Source organism: Oncorhynchus clarkii, chromosome 1 (assembly GCF_045791955.1).
Source record: "Oncorhynchus clarkii lewisi isolate Uvic-CL-2024 chromosome 1, UVic_Ocla_1.0, whole genome shotgun sequence".
Lineage (NCBI taxonomy): Eukaryota > Metazoa > Chordata > Actinopteri > Salmoniformes > Salmonidae > Oncorhynchus > Oncorhynchus clarkii.
Window position 1 is genome coordinate 2616435 of NC_092147.1, and position 13508 is coordinate 2629942.

At 45.3% G+C, this 13508-nt stretch overlaps 2 protein-coding genes across 6 annotated transcripts in view; one reads left to right on the top strand and one right to left on the bottom strand.

Annotated features, from left to right (window-relative positions):
- Nucleotides 1–8060, top strand: part of LOC139414729 (NME/NM23 family member 7) — a 123499-nt gene extending 115439 nt beyond the window's left edge. For all 5 annotated transcript variants that reach the window (XM_071162629.1, XM_071162547.1, XM_071162461.1 and 2 more), the window contains exon 12: nt 7957–8060. In XM_071162629.1, the coding sequence (XP_071018730.1) occupies nt 7957–7989 (33 nt within the window). In that variant the 3' untranslated portion in view covers nt 7990–8060. The remainder of the gene's footprint in view (nt 1–7956) is intronic.
- LOC139415111 (ATPase Na+/K+ transporting subunit beta 1a) overlaps nt 8061–13508 on the bottom strand; it is a 29749-nt gene continuing 24301 nt past the window's right edge. Inside the window, exons 5-6 of the mRNA XM_071162976.1 lie at nt 10916–10999; nt 8061–10610 (exon numbers count right to left, since the gene is read on the bottom strand). Of these exons, the coding sequence (XP_071019077.1) occupies nt 10350–10610; nt 10916–10999 (345 nt within the window). The 3' untranslated portion in view covers nt 8061–10349. The remainder of the gene's footprint in view (nt 10611–10915; nt 11000–13508) is intronic.

Genomic DNA, 13508 nt, shown 5'->3' on the forward strand with positions numbered 1-13508 from the left:
TATAGTCCTGTCTACTGCTATAGTCCTGTCTACTGCTATAGTCCTGTCTAACATACTGCTATAGTCCTGTCTACTGCTATAGTCCTGTCTACTGCTATAGTCCTGTCTACTGCTATAGTCCTGTCTACTGCTATAGTCCTGTCTAACATACTGCTATAGTTCTGTCTACTGCTATAGTCCTGTCTACTGCTATAGTCCTGTCTACTGCTATAGTCCTGTCTACTGCTTTAGTCCTGTCTACTGCTATAGTCCTGTCTACTGCTATAGTCCTGTCTACTGCTATAGTCCTGTCTACTGCTATAGTCCTGTCTAACATACTGCTATAGTCCTGTCTACTGCTATAGTCCTGTCTAACATACTGCTATAGTCCTGTCTACTGCTATAGTCCTGTTTAACATAGTGCTATAGCCCTGTCTACTGCTATAGTCCTGTCTACTGCTATAGTCCTGTCTAACATACTGCTATAGTCCTGTCTACTGCTATAGTCCTGTTTAACATAGTGCTATAGTCCTGTCTACTGCTATAGCCCTGTCTACTGCTATAGTCCTGTCTACTGCTATAGTCCTGTCTAACATACTGCTATAGTTCTGTCTACTGCTATAGTCCTGTCTAACATACTGCTATAGTTCTGTCTACTGCTATAGTCCTGTCTAACATACTGCTATAGTTCTGTCTACTGCTATAGTCCTGTCTACTGCTATAGTCCTGTCTACTGCTATAGTCCTGTCTACTGCTATAGTCCTGTATAACATACTGCTATAGTCCTGTCTACTGCTATAGTCCTGTCTACTGCTATAGTCCTGTCTAACATAACATACTGATATAGTCCTGTCTACTGCTATAGTCCTGTCTAACATACTGCTATAGTTCTGTCTACTGCTATAGTCCTGTCTACTGCTATAGTCCTGTCTACTGCTATAGTCCTGTCTACTGCTATAGTCCTGTCTACTGCTATAGTCCTGTCTACTGCTATAGTCCTGTCTACTGCTATAGTCCTGTCTACTGCTATAGCCCTGTCTACTGCTATAGTCCTGTCTACTGCTATAGTCCTGTCTACTGCTATAGTCCTGTATAACATAGTGCTATAGTCCTGTCTACTGCTATAGTCCTGTCTACTGCTATAGTCCTGTCTACTGCTATAGTCCTGTCTACTGCTATAGTCCTGTCTAACATACTGCTATAGTCCTGTCTACTGCTATAGTCCTGTCTACTGCTATAGTCCTGTCTACTGCTATAGTCCTGTCTACTGCTATAGTCCTGTCTACTGCTATAGTCCTGTCTAACATACTGCTATAGTCCTGTCTACTGCTATAGTCCTGTCTAACATACTGCTATAGTCCTGTCTACTGCTATGGTCCTGTCTACTGCTATAGTCCTGTCTACTGCTATAGTCCTGTCTACTGCTATAGTCCTGTCTACTGCTATAGTCCTGTCTAACATACTGCTATAGTCCTGTCTACTGCTATAGTCCTGTCTACTGCTATAGTCCTGTCTAACATACTGCTATAGTCCTGTCTAACATACTGCTATAGTCCTGTCTAACATACTGCTATAGTCCTGTCTACTGCTATAGTCCTGTCTACTGCTATAGTCCTGTCTACTGCTATAGTCCTGTCTAACATACTGCTATAGTCCTGTCTACTGCTATAGTCCTGTCTACTGCTATAGTCCTGTCTACTGCTATAGTCCTGTCTAACATACTGCTATAGTCCTGTCTACTGCTATAGTCCTGTCTACTGCTATAGTCCTGTCTACTGCTATAGTCCTGTCTACTGCTATAGTCCTGTCTAACATACTGCTATAGTCCTGTCTACTGCTATAGTCCTGTCTACTGCTATAGTCCTGTCTAACATACTGCTATAGTCCTGTCTAACATACTGCTATAGTCCTGTCTAACATACTGCTATAGTCCTGTCTACTGCTATAGTCCTGTCTACTGCTATAGTCCTGTCTACTGCTATAGTCCTGTCTAACATACTGCTATAGTCCTGTCTACTGCTATAGTCCTGTCTACTGCTATAGTCCTGTCTACTGCTATAGTCCTGTCTAACATACTGCTATAGTCCTGTCTACTGCTATAGTCCTGTCTACTGCTATAGTCCTGTCTACTGCTATAGTCCTGTGTAACATACTGCTATAGTCCTGTCTACTGCTATAGTCCTGTATAACATACTGCTATAGTCCTGTCTACTGCTATAGTCCTGTCTAACATACTGCTATAGTCCTGTCTACTGCTATAGTCCTGTCTACTGCTATAGTCCTGTCTACTGCTATAGTCCTGTCTACTGCTATAGTCCTGTCTACTGCTATAGTCCTGTCTACTGCTATAGTCCTGTCTAACATACTGCTATAGTCCTGTCTACTGCTATAGTCCTGTCTACTGCTATAGTCCTGTCTACTGCTATAGTCCTGTCTACTGCTATAGTCCTGTCTACTGCTATAGTCCTGTCTACTGCTATAGTCCTGTCTACTGCTATAGTCCTGTCTACTGCTATAGTCCTGTATAACATAGTGCTATAGTCCTGTCTACTGCTATAGTCCTGTCTCATCACGTTGTTACTCTTCACTGTCAACACGTTGTTACTCATCACTGTCAGCACGTTGTTACTCATCACTGTCAACACGTTGTTACTCATCACTGTCAACAAATCAAATCAAATCTAATTTTATTTGTCACATACACATGGTTAGCAGATGTTAATGCGAGTGTAGCGAAATGCTTGTGCTTCTAGTTCCGACAATGCAGTAATAACCAACAAGTAATCTAACTAACAATTCCAAAACTACTGTCTTGTACACAGTGTAAGGGGATAAAGAATATGTACATAAGGATATATGAATGAGTGATGGTACAGAGCAGCATAGGCAAGATACAGTAGATGGTATCGAGTACAGTATGTACAAATGAGATGAGTATGTAAACAAAGTGGCATAGTTTAAAGTGGCTAGTGATACATGTATTACATAAGGATACAGTCGATGATATAGAGTACAGTATATACGTATGCATATGAGATGAATAATGTAGGGTAAGTAACATTATATAAGGTAGCATTGTTTAAAGTGGCTAGTGATATATTTACATCATTTCCCATCAATTCCCATTATTAAAGTGGCTGGAGTTGAGTCAGTGTCAGTGTGTTGGCAGCAGCCACTCAGTGTTAGTGGTGGCTGTTTAACAGTCTGATGGCCTTGAGATAGAAGCTGGTCCCAGCTTTGATGCACCTGTACTGACCTCGCCTTCTGGATGATAGCGGGGTGAACAGGCAGTGGCTCGGGTGGTTGATGTCCTTGATGATCTTTATGGCCTTCCTGTGACATCGGGTGGTGTAGGTGTCCTGGAGGGCAGGTAGTTTGCCCCCGGTGATGCGTTGTGCAGACCTCACTACCCTCTGGAGAGCCTTACGGTTGAGGGCGGTGCAGTTGCCATACCAGGCGGTGATACAGCCCGCCAGGATGCTCTCGATTGTGCATCTGTAGAAGTTTGTGAGTGCTTTTGGTGACAAGCCAAATTTCTTCAGCCTCCTGAGGTTGAAGAGGCGCTGCTGCGCCTTCTTCACGATGCTGTCTGTGTGAGTGGACCAATTCAGTTTGTCTGTGATGTGTATGCCAAGGAACTTAAAACTTGCTACCCTCTCCACTACTGTTCCATCGATGTGGATAGGGGGGTGTTCCCTCTGCTGTTTCCTGAAGTCCACAATCATCTCCTTAGTTTTGTTGACGTTGAGTGTGAGGTTATTTTCCTGACACCACACTCCGAGGGCCCTCACCTCCTCCCTGTAGGCCGTCTCGTCGTTGTTGGTAATCAAGCCTACCACTGTTGTGTCGTCCGCAAACTTGATGATTGAGTTGGAGGCGTGCGTGGCCACGCAGTCGTGGGTGAACAGGGAGTACAGGAGAGGGCTCAGAACGCACCCTTGTGGGGCCCCAGTGTTGAGGATCAGCGGGGAGGAGATGTTGTTGCCTACCCTCACCACCTGGGGGCGGCCCGTCAGGAAGTCCAGTACCCAGTTGCACAGGGCGGGGTCGAGACCCAGGGTCTCGAGCTTGATGACGAGCTTGGAGGGTACTATGGTGTTGAATGCCGAGCTGTAGTCGATAAACAGCATTCTCACATAGGTATTCCTCTTGTCCAGATGGGTTAGGGCAGTGTGCAGTGTGGTTGAGATTGCATCGTCTGTGGACCTATTTGGGCGGTAAGCAAATTGGAGTGGGTCTAGGGTGTCAGGTAGGGTGGAGGTGATATGGTCCTTGACTAGTCTCTCAAAGCACTTCATGATGACGGATGTGAGTGCTACGGGGCGGTAGTCGTTTAGCTCAGTTACCTTAGCTTTCTTGGGAACAGGAACAATGGTGGCCCTCTTGAAGCATGTGGGAACAGCAGACTGGTATAGGGATTGATTGAATATGTCCGTAAACACACCGGCCAGCTGGTCTGCGCATGCTCTGAGGGCGCGGCTGGGGATGCCGTCTGGGCCTGCAGCCTTGCGAGGGTTAACACGTTTAAATGTCTTACTCACCTCGGCTGCAGTGAAGGAGAGACCGCATGTTTTCGTTGCAGGCCGTGTCAGTGGCACTGTATTGTCCTCAAAGCGGGCAAAAAAGTTATTTAGTCTGCCTGGGAGCAGGACATCCTGGTCCGTGACTGGGCTGGATTTCTTCCTGTAGTCCGTGATTGACTGTAGACCCTGCCACATGCCTCTTGTGTCTGAGCCGTTGAATTGAGATTCTACTTTGTCTCTGTACTGGCGCTTAGCTTGTTTGATAGCCTTGCGGAGGGAATAGCTGCACTGTTTGTATTCGGTCATGTTACCAGACACCTTGCCCTGATTAAAAGCAGTGGTTCGCGCTTTCAGTTTCACACGAATGCTGCCATCAATCCACGGTTTCTGGTTAGGGAATGTGTTAATTGTTGCTATGGGAACGACATCTTCAACGCACGTTCTAATGAACTCGCACACCGAATCAGCGTATTCGTCAATGTTGTTATCTGACGCAATACGAAACATCTCCCAGTCCACGTGATGGAAGCAGTCTTGGAGTGTGGAGTCAGCTTGGTCGGACCAGCGTTGGACAGACCTCAGCGTGGGAGCCTCTTGTTTTAGTTTCTGTCTGTAGGCAGGGATCAACAAAATGGAGTCGTGGTCAGCTTTTCCGAAAGGGGGGCGGGGCAGGGCCTTATATGCGTCGCGGAAGTTAGAGTAACAATGATCCAAGGTCTTTCCACCCCTGGTTGCGCAATCGATATGCTGATAAAATTTTGGGAGTCTTGTTTTCAGATTAGCCTTGTTAAAATCCCCAGCTACAATGAATGCAGCCTCCGGATAAATCGTTTCCAGTTTGCAGAGAGTTAAATAAAGTTTGTTCAGAGCCATCGATGTGTCTGCTTGGGGGGGGATATATACGGCTGTGATTATAATCGAAGAGAATTCTCTTGGTAGATTATGCGGTCTACATTTGATTGTGAGGAATTCTAAATCAGGTGAACAGAAGGATTTGAGTTCCTGTATGTTTCTTTCATCACACCATGTCACGTTGGCCATGAGGCATACGCCCCCGCCCCTCTTCTTACCAGAAAGATGTTTGTTTCTGTCAGCGCGATGCGTGGAGAAACCCGTTGGCTGCACCGCTTCGGATAGAGTCTCTCCAGTGAGCCATGTTTCAGTGAAGCAGAGGACGTTACAGTCTCTGATGTCCCTCTGGAATGCTACCCTTGCTCAGATTTCATCAACCTTGTTGTCAAGAGACTGGACATTGGCAAGGAGAATGCTAGGGAGTGGTGCGCGGTGTGCCCGTCTCCGGAGTCTGACCAACACGTTGTTACTCATCACTGTCAACACGTTGTTACTCTTCACTGTCAACACGCTGTTACTCAGCGCTGTCAACACGTTGTTACTCAGCACTGTCAACACGTTGTTACTCATCACTGTCAACACGTTGTTACTCAGCACTGTCAACACGTTGTTACTCATCACTGTCAACACGTTGTTACTCTTCACGTTGTTACTCAGCACTGTCAACACGTTGTTACTCAGCGCTGTCAACACGTTGTTACTCATCACTGTCAACACGTTGTTACTTTTCACGTTGTTACTCAGCACGGTCAACACGTTGTTAGTCAGCACTGTCAACACGTTGTTACTCAGCACTGTCAACACGTTGTTACTCAGCACTGTCAATACGTTGTTACTCATCACGTTGTTACTCAGCACTGTCAACACGTTGTTACTCGGCACTGTCAACACGTTGTTACTCATCACGTTGTTACTCAGCACTGTCAGCATGTTGTTACTCAGCACTGTCAACACGTTGTTACTCATCACTGTCAACTCGTTGTTACTCTTCACTGTCAACACGTTGTTACTCTTCACGTTGTTACTCAGCGCTGTCAACACGTTGTTACTCTTCACGTTGTTACTCAGCGCTGTCAACACGTTGTTACTCTTCACGTTGTTACTCATCACTGTCAACACATTGTTACTCATCACGTTGTTACTCAGCGCTGTCAACACGTTGTTACTCTTCACGTTGTTACTCAGCGCTGTCAACACGTTGTTACTCTTCACGTTGTTACTCAGCGCTGTCAACACGTTGTTACTCTTCACGTTGTTACTCAGCACTGTCAACACGTTGTTACTCATCACGTTGTTACTCAGCGCTGTCAACACGTTGTTACTCTTCACGTTGTTACTCAGCGCTGTCAACACGTTGTTACTCTTCACGTTGTTACTCAGCGCTGTCAACACGTTGTTACTCTTCACGTTGTTACTCAGCACTGTCAGCACGTTGTTACTCAGCACTGTCAACACGTTGTTACTCATCACTGTCAACACGTTGTTACTCAGCGCTGTCAACACGTTGTTACTCATCACTGTCAACACGTTGTTACTCAGCACTGTCAACACGTTGTTACTCAGCACTGTCAACACGTTGTTACTCTTCACGTTGTTACTCGGCACTGTCAACACGTTGTTACTCATCACGTTGTTACTCAGCACTGTCAGCATGTTGTTACTCAGCACTGTCAACACGTTGTTACTCAACACTGTCAACACGTTGTTACTCATCACTGTCAACACGTTGTTACTCTTCACGTTGTTACTCAGCGCTGTCAACACGTTGTTACTCTTCACGTTGTTACTCAGCGCTGTCAACACGTTGTTACTCTTCACGTTGTTACTCAGCACTGTCAACACGTTGTTACTCATCACGTTGTTACTCAGCGCTGTCAACACGTTGTTACTCTTCACGTTGTTACTCGGCACTGTCAACACGTTGTTACTCATCACTGTCAACACGTTGTTACTCAGCGCTGTCAACACGTTGTTACTCATCACTGTCAACACGTTGTTACTCAGCACTGTCAACACGTTGTTACTCCTCACTGTCAACACGTTACTCCTCACTGTCAACACGTTGTTACTCAGTGCTGTCAACGCGTTGTTACTCAGCGCTGTCAACACGTTGTTACTCAGCGCTGTCAACACGTTGTTACTCATCACTGTCAACACATTGTTACTCATCACTGTCAACACGTTGTTACTCAGCGCTGTCAACACGTTGTTACTCATCACGTTGTTACTCAGCACTGTCAACACGTTGTTACTCATCACGTTGTTACTCAGCACTGTCAGCACGTTGTTACTCAGCGCTGTCAACACGTTGTTACTCATCACGTTGTTACTCAGCGCTGTCAACACGTTGTTACTCCCCTCTGTCAACACGTTATTCAACACTTTCATAAGCCATGAAATGCACGTTCTCTCTACTTCTTACTACTACTATTCTACTATAACTCAACCTAAGCATATGCTGTCTGGGATAGGCCACATAATTTTAAAAAGCTATCTATCAACGTCATATTTTAGTTACAGTAAGTCTGTTTCTAAACTAGGATTTCAGGAGAATTTAGTCTTTTTTCAGAGATTCATAATTGTTAATTTTCCCTTTCAACAGATCCAATATTTCTTCAAGATTTTGGATGGATGAAGATTATTACACAAATGCACATTCCATTTCTATGAGTATGTATTGAAATAAAAGAGACATTGACCACAGGATAATTTCTCAATTTATTTGTCTTTAAGGTCTTACCCAGATGGACTCCTGACGAGTGTCTGGATGTTCAACATTGATCACTTTTACACCAACAAAACCTCCTATTACACAGGGTACTGCATTGCTTCTGATATTCTAACTTTTTGACCAGCGACTTTGGTATCGGATCCATACATTACACTTTTTCCTGCGGGAAAAAAAAAAATTGTACAACTGCATAAATATAAAACTCTTCCACCATGAAAATGACTTCATTAGACAGTTACACCGCGTCATGTGATGTCTCCAGCAAATTAAAGGGTTGGTTTAAAAAAAACAAAGAGTTGCTGTCAGTGTTTCCATGGAGGAGGAAGGAAGATAGTCTTCCCTGCCTGCTGCAGGACACAGAACACTGCTCTAGACTACATAGAGAGAGGAGGAGGAGGAGAAGCATTGAACATAGAGAGGAGGAGGAGGAGAAGCATTGAACATAGAGAGGAGAAGGAGGAGAAGCATTGAACATAGAGAGGAGGAGGAGAGGCATTGAACATAGAGAGGAGGAGGAGGAGAAGCATTGAACATGAGGAGGAGAGGCATTGAACATAGAGAGGAGAAGGAGGAGAAGCATTGAACAGAGAGAGGAGGAGAAGCATTGAACATAGGGAGGAGGAGAAGCATTGAACATAGAGAGGAGGAGGAGAAGCATTGAACATAGAGAGGAGGAGGAGGAGAAGCATTGAACATAGAGAGGAGGAGGAGAGGCATTGAACATAGAGAGGAGGAGGAGGAGAAGCATTGAACATGAGGAGGAGAGGCATTGAACATAGAGAGGAGAAGGAGGAGAAGCATTGAACATAGAGAGGAGGAGAAGCATTGAACAGAGAGGAGGAGAAGCATTGAACAGAGAGGAGGAGAAGCATTGAACATAGAGAGAGGAGAAGCATTGAACATAGAGAGGAGGAGGAGAAGCATTGAACATAGAGAAGAGGAGAAGCATTGAACATAGAGAGGAGGAGGAGGAGACGATTTGAACATAGAGAGGAGGAGGAGAAGCATTGAACATAGAGAGGAGGAGGAGGAGAAGATTTGAACATAGAGAGATGAGGAGGAGGAGAAGCATTGAACAGAGAGAGGAGGAGAAGCATTGAACAGAGAGAGGAGGAGAAGCATTGAACATAGAGAGAGGATGAGACGCATTGAACATAGAGAGGAGGAGGAGAAGCATTGAACATAGAGAGGAGGAGGAGAAGCATTGAACATAGAGAGGAGGAGAAGCATTGAACATAGAGAGGAGGAGGAGAAGCATTGAACATAGAGAGGAGGAGGAGGAGAAGCATTGAACATAGAGAGGAGGAGGAGGAGAAGCATTGAACAGAGAGGAGGAGGAGAAGCATTGAACATAGAGAGGAGGAGAAGCATTGAACATAGAGAGGAGGAGGAGAAGCATTGAACAGAGAGAGGAGGAGAAGCATTGAACATAGAGAGAGGAGGAGGAGGAGGAGGAGAAGCATTGAACAGAGAGAGAGGAGGAGAAGCATTGAACATAGAGAGGAGGAGGAGGAGCATTGAACATAGAGAGGAGGATCAAACAAGACATTTCATTAAACCCTCTGTCCCATATTAAAGTTGATGCTAAAAGAAAAAGAGTAATGTAGAAATATTGTCCCACAATCAACTCAAAAAGACACAGGAAAAGCATTCCGGGGAGTGCATCCGTTTACTGACAGACTTGGAGATCAGAGCGTACCATGCCAGCATTTTCAGTTAGTAAGAGCACATTAACACATATCCACACACTCACATTAAAACACAAACACACCTTGGACCACTAAAGCTTACTGACATAAGACAACAGAAATTACAACATGGCTTGGAAAGGACCACTGTATGCCACTACTGTACTGGACACTCCAAACATATATAGAAACCACATTAGGCAGAATACTTAGGAGGACAGACAGAAACACTGCTCGCTACATATCAGTAGTGGAATTGCAATTTACAGTAAGAGATGAACATGTCCCATGGCTCAGGGACTTCTCATTTACAGTAGAATAAATATGTTGCTATTGCTACTCTTCCTGTAAAGTACATTCTAACCCTAGACATTATGCAGGAAGCCAGTGTAGTGTACATTCTAACCCTAGACATTATGCAGAAAAGCCAGTGTAGTGTACACAGATTGACTCTAGGTCCCGTATATTATGAAAGTTTGTTCCAAGACTAGTCGTGTTTTTAATATAACTCGTTTTTTTTTCTTCTAAATCATCTTGTTTTGAAATGTGGGAAGATAACAGTGTGTTTTTCTGAGGTCATAAATTGCTGATGGTGAACTTAACGTCAAATCGTCCTTGGTAGCGATCTTTCTCGCTGTAGTCAATGTTCGCTCCATACACTCTGCACTCAAGACGCAGCTCCTCGTTGAAGGTGAGGTTGGTAAACTGGATGGCCACCAGAGGCTGTAGGTAATTGGGGTGCAGCAGCTTGCCATAGTAGGGGTAGTACTGGAGGGGGAACCCCATGCCCATGCCATAGTACTTGATCTCACCAATCTTGCTAGCATCCTCCTCTCTCTGTGGAGAATGACATCACAGTGTTGGATCTTTTTCCTAAGGTATAAACTAGTTCTATATTACAATTGAATATAGCCTACATTTAGCAGGACTAAAAACACATGCAGAGAACAAGCATAGCATTTATCCCTGACAGCGTGATGTAAGGGAACAACAAGTTCAGTGTATGGTTGTATCAGAAATGGCACCCTTTTGACCAGAACCCTATTGGCCCTGGTCAAAATGACAGTGCACTATATAGGGGAAAGGGTGCCATTTTGGATGTCGTCTATATGATATGCTTCCCAGTCCCGTGCGAGGCGTACCTTGTTCTGACAGTGGATTGGGATAACGTTGGTCTGGACTCTGCTCTGGCCGGCTTCAGGGACGGAGGCATTGTTGGTTGGAGGCTGAAACAAAACCCAGACCCAGCAGCATTATCACCTTAACCTATCACAGACAGACCAATCAGCATTATCATATTAACCTATCACAGACAGACCAATCAGCATTATCATATTAACCTATCACAGACAGACCAATCAGCATTATCATATTAACCTATCACAGACAGACCAATCAGCATTATCATATTAACCTATCACAGGCAGACCAATCAGCATTATCATATTAACCTATCACAGACAGACCAATCAGCATTATCATATTAACCTATCACAGACAGACCCATCAGCATTCTCATGTTAGCCTAACCGACAGACCGATCAGCATTATCATGTTAGCCTAACCGACAGACCGATCAGCATTATCATGTTAGCCTAACCCAGACAGACCAATCAGCATTATCACCTTAACCTAACCCAGACAGACCCAATAGCATTATTGTATTAGCCTAACCCAGATAGACCCAACAGCATTATTGTATTAGCCTAACCCAGATAGACCCAACAGCATTATTGTATTAGCCTAACCCGGACCAATAAGCACTGTTGTCATTATCAGGTTATCACCCTGAAACTGTTTCTGTGAAGTGTCCCTCAGTGTTAGCTTCTATCGCCACACAGTCAAGACTACAGGAAGTAGAGTCATGGAGAAACTTCTTCTTCGGTTAATATATTCATACAGGCTGTGTTTCAGGTCTGGAGGGTCTGTTGATACAGACTGTGTTTCAGGTCTGGAGGGTCTGTTGATACAGACTGTGTTTCAGGTCTGGAGGGTCTGGTGATACAGGCTGTGTTTCAGGTCTGGAGGGTCTGGTGATACAGGCTGTGTTTCAGGTCTGGAGGGTCTGTTCATATAGACTGTGTTTCAGGTTTGGAGGGTCTGTTCATACAGACTGTGTTTCAGGTCTGGAGGGTCTGTTCATACAGACTGTGTTTCAGGTCTGGAGGGTCTGTTGATACAGACTGTGTTTCAGGTCTGGAGGGTCTGTTCATACAGCCTGTTTCAGGTCTGGAGGGTCTGTTGATACAGGCTGTGTTTCAGGTCTGGAGGGTCTGTTGATACAGGCTGTGTTTCAGGTCTGGAGGGTCTGGTGATACAGGCTGTGTTTCAGGTCTGGAGGGTCTGTTCATACAGACTGTGTTTCAGGTTTGGAGGGTCTGTTCATACAGACTGTGTTTCAGGCCTGGAGGGTCTGTTCATACAGCCTGTGTTTCAGGTCTGGAGGGTCTGTTGATACAGACTGTGTTTCAGGTCTGGAGGGTCTGTTGATACAGGCTGTGTTTCAGGTCTGGAGGGTCTGTTGATACAGGCTGTGTTTCAGGTCTGGAGGGTCTGTTGATACAGGCTGTGTTTCAGGTCTGGAGGGTCTGTTGATACAGGCTGTGTTTCAGGTCTGGAGGGTCTGTTGATACAGGCTGTGTTTCCGGTCTGGAGGGTCTGGTGATACAGGCTGTGTTTCAGGTCTGGAGGGTCTGTTCATAGAGGCTGTGTTTCAGGTCTGGAGGGTCTGTTGATACAGACTGTGTTTCAGGTCTGGAGGGTCTGTGATACAGACTGTGTTTCAGGTCTGGAGGGTCTGGTAATACAGACTGTGTTTCAGGTCTGGAGGGTCTGTTGATACAGACTGTGTTTCAGGTCTGGAGGGTCTGTTGATACAGACTGTGTTTCAGGTCTGGAGGGTCTGTTGATACAGACTGTGTTTCAGGTCTGGAGGGTCTGTTGATACAGACTGTGTTTCAGGTCTGGAGGGTCTGGTGATACAGACTGTGTTTCAGGTCTGGAGATACAGGCTGTGTTTCAGGTCTGGAGATACAGGCTGTGTTTCAGGTCTGGAGGGTCTGGTGATACAGGCTGTGTTTCAGGTCTGGAGATACAGGCTGTGTTTCAGGTCTGGAGGGTCTGGTGATACAGGCTGTGTTTCAGGTCTGGAGATACAGGCTGTGTTTCAGGTCTGGAGGACCTGTGTTCTGGCACATTCAGTTTAGCATACATGGAGGCTAAAATCTGAATTGTGTCTACCACAGGAAATTGAAGGAAACCTCAAATAAATCAATAAATAAAAGGTTATTCTGCGTGTGGACCGGAGAGTCTTCTGGGACTGAATGGGATGTGTGATGTTCGAGCAGCAGTAGTTCAGTTTTGGGGGTTTTCCTCACTGGTTATCTAGACGTATCAGGATTGGGCGAAGGCGGTGCTTAAACGGCGGCTTCACCTTGAATGCTTGGTGTGCGCCGACACGAATCATAAAGGGGGGGGGGGGGGGGGGGCTTTGGCTGTGAGTTTCCTTGCGAGGGTAGAGACTGTTTTTGTCTGAGAGTTTCCTTGCGAGGGTAGAGACTGTTTTTGTCTGAGAGTTTCCTTGCGAGGGTAGAGACTGTTTTTGGCTGAGAGTTTCCTTGCGAGGGTAGAGACTTTGTTTTTGTCTGAGAGTTTCCTTGCGAGGGTAGAGACTGTTTTTGTCTGAGAGTTTCCTTGCGAGGGTAGAGACTGTTTTTGGCTGAGAGTTTCCTTGCG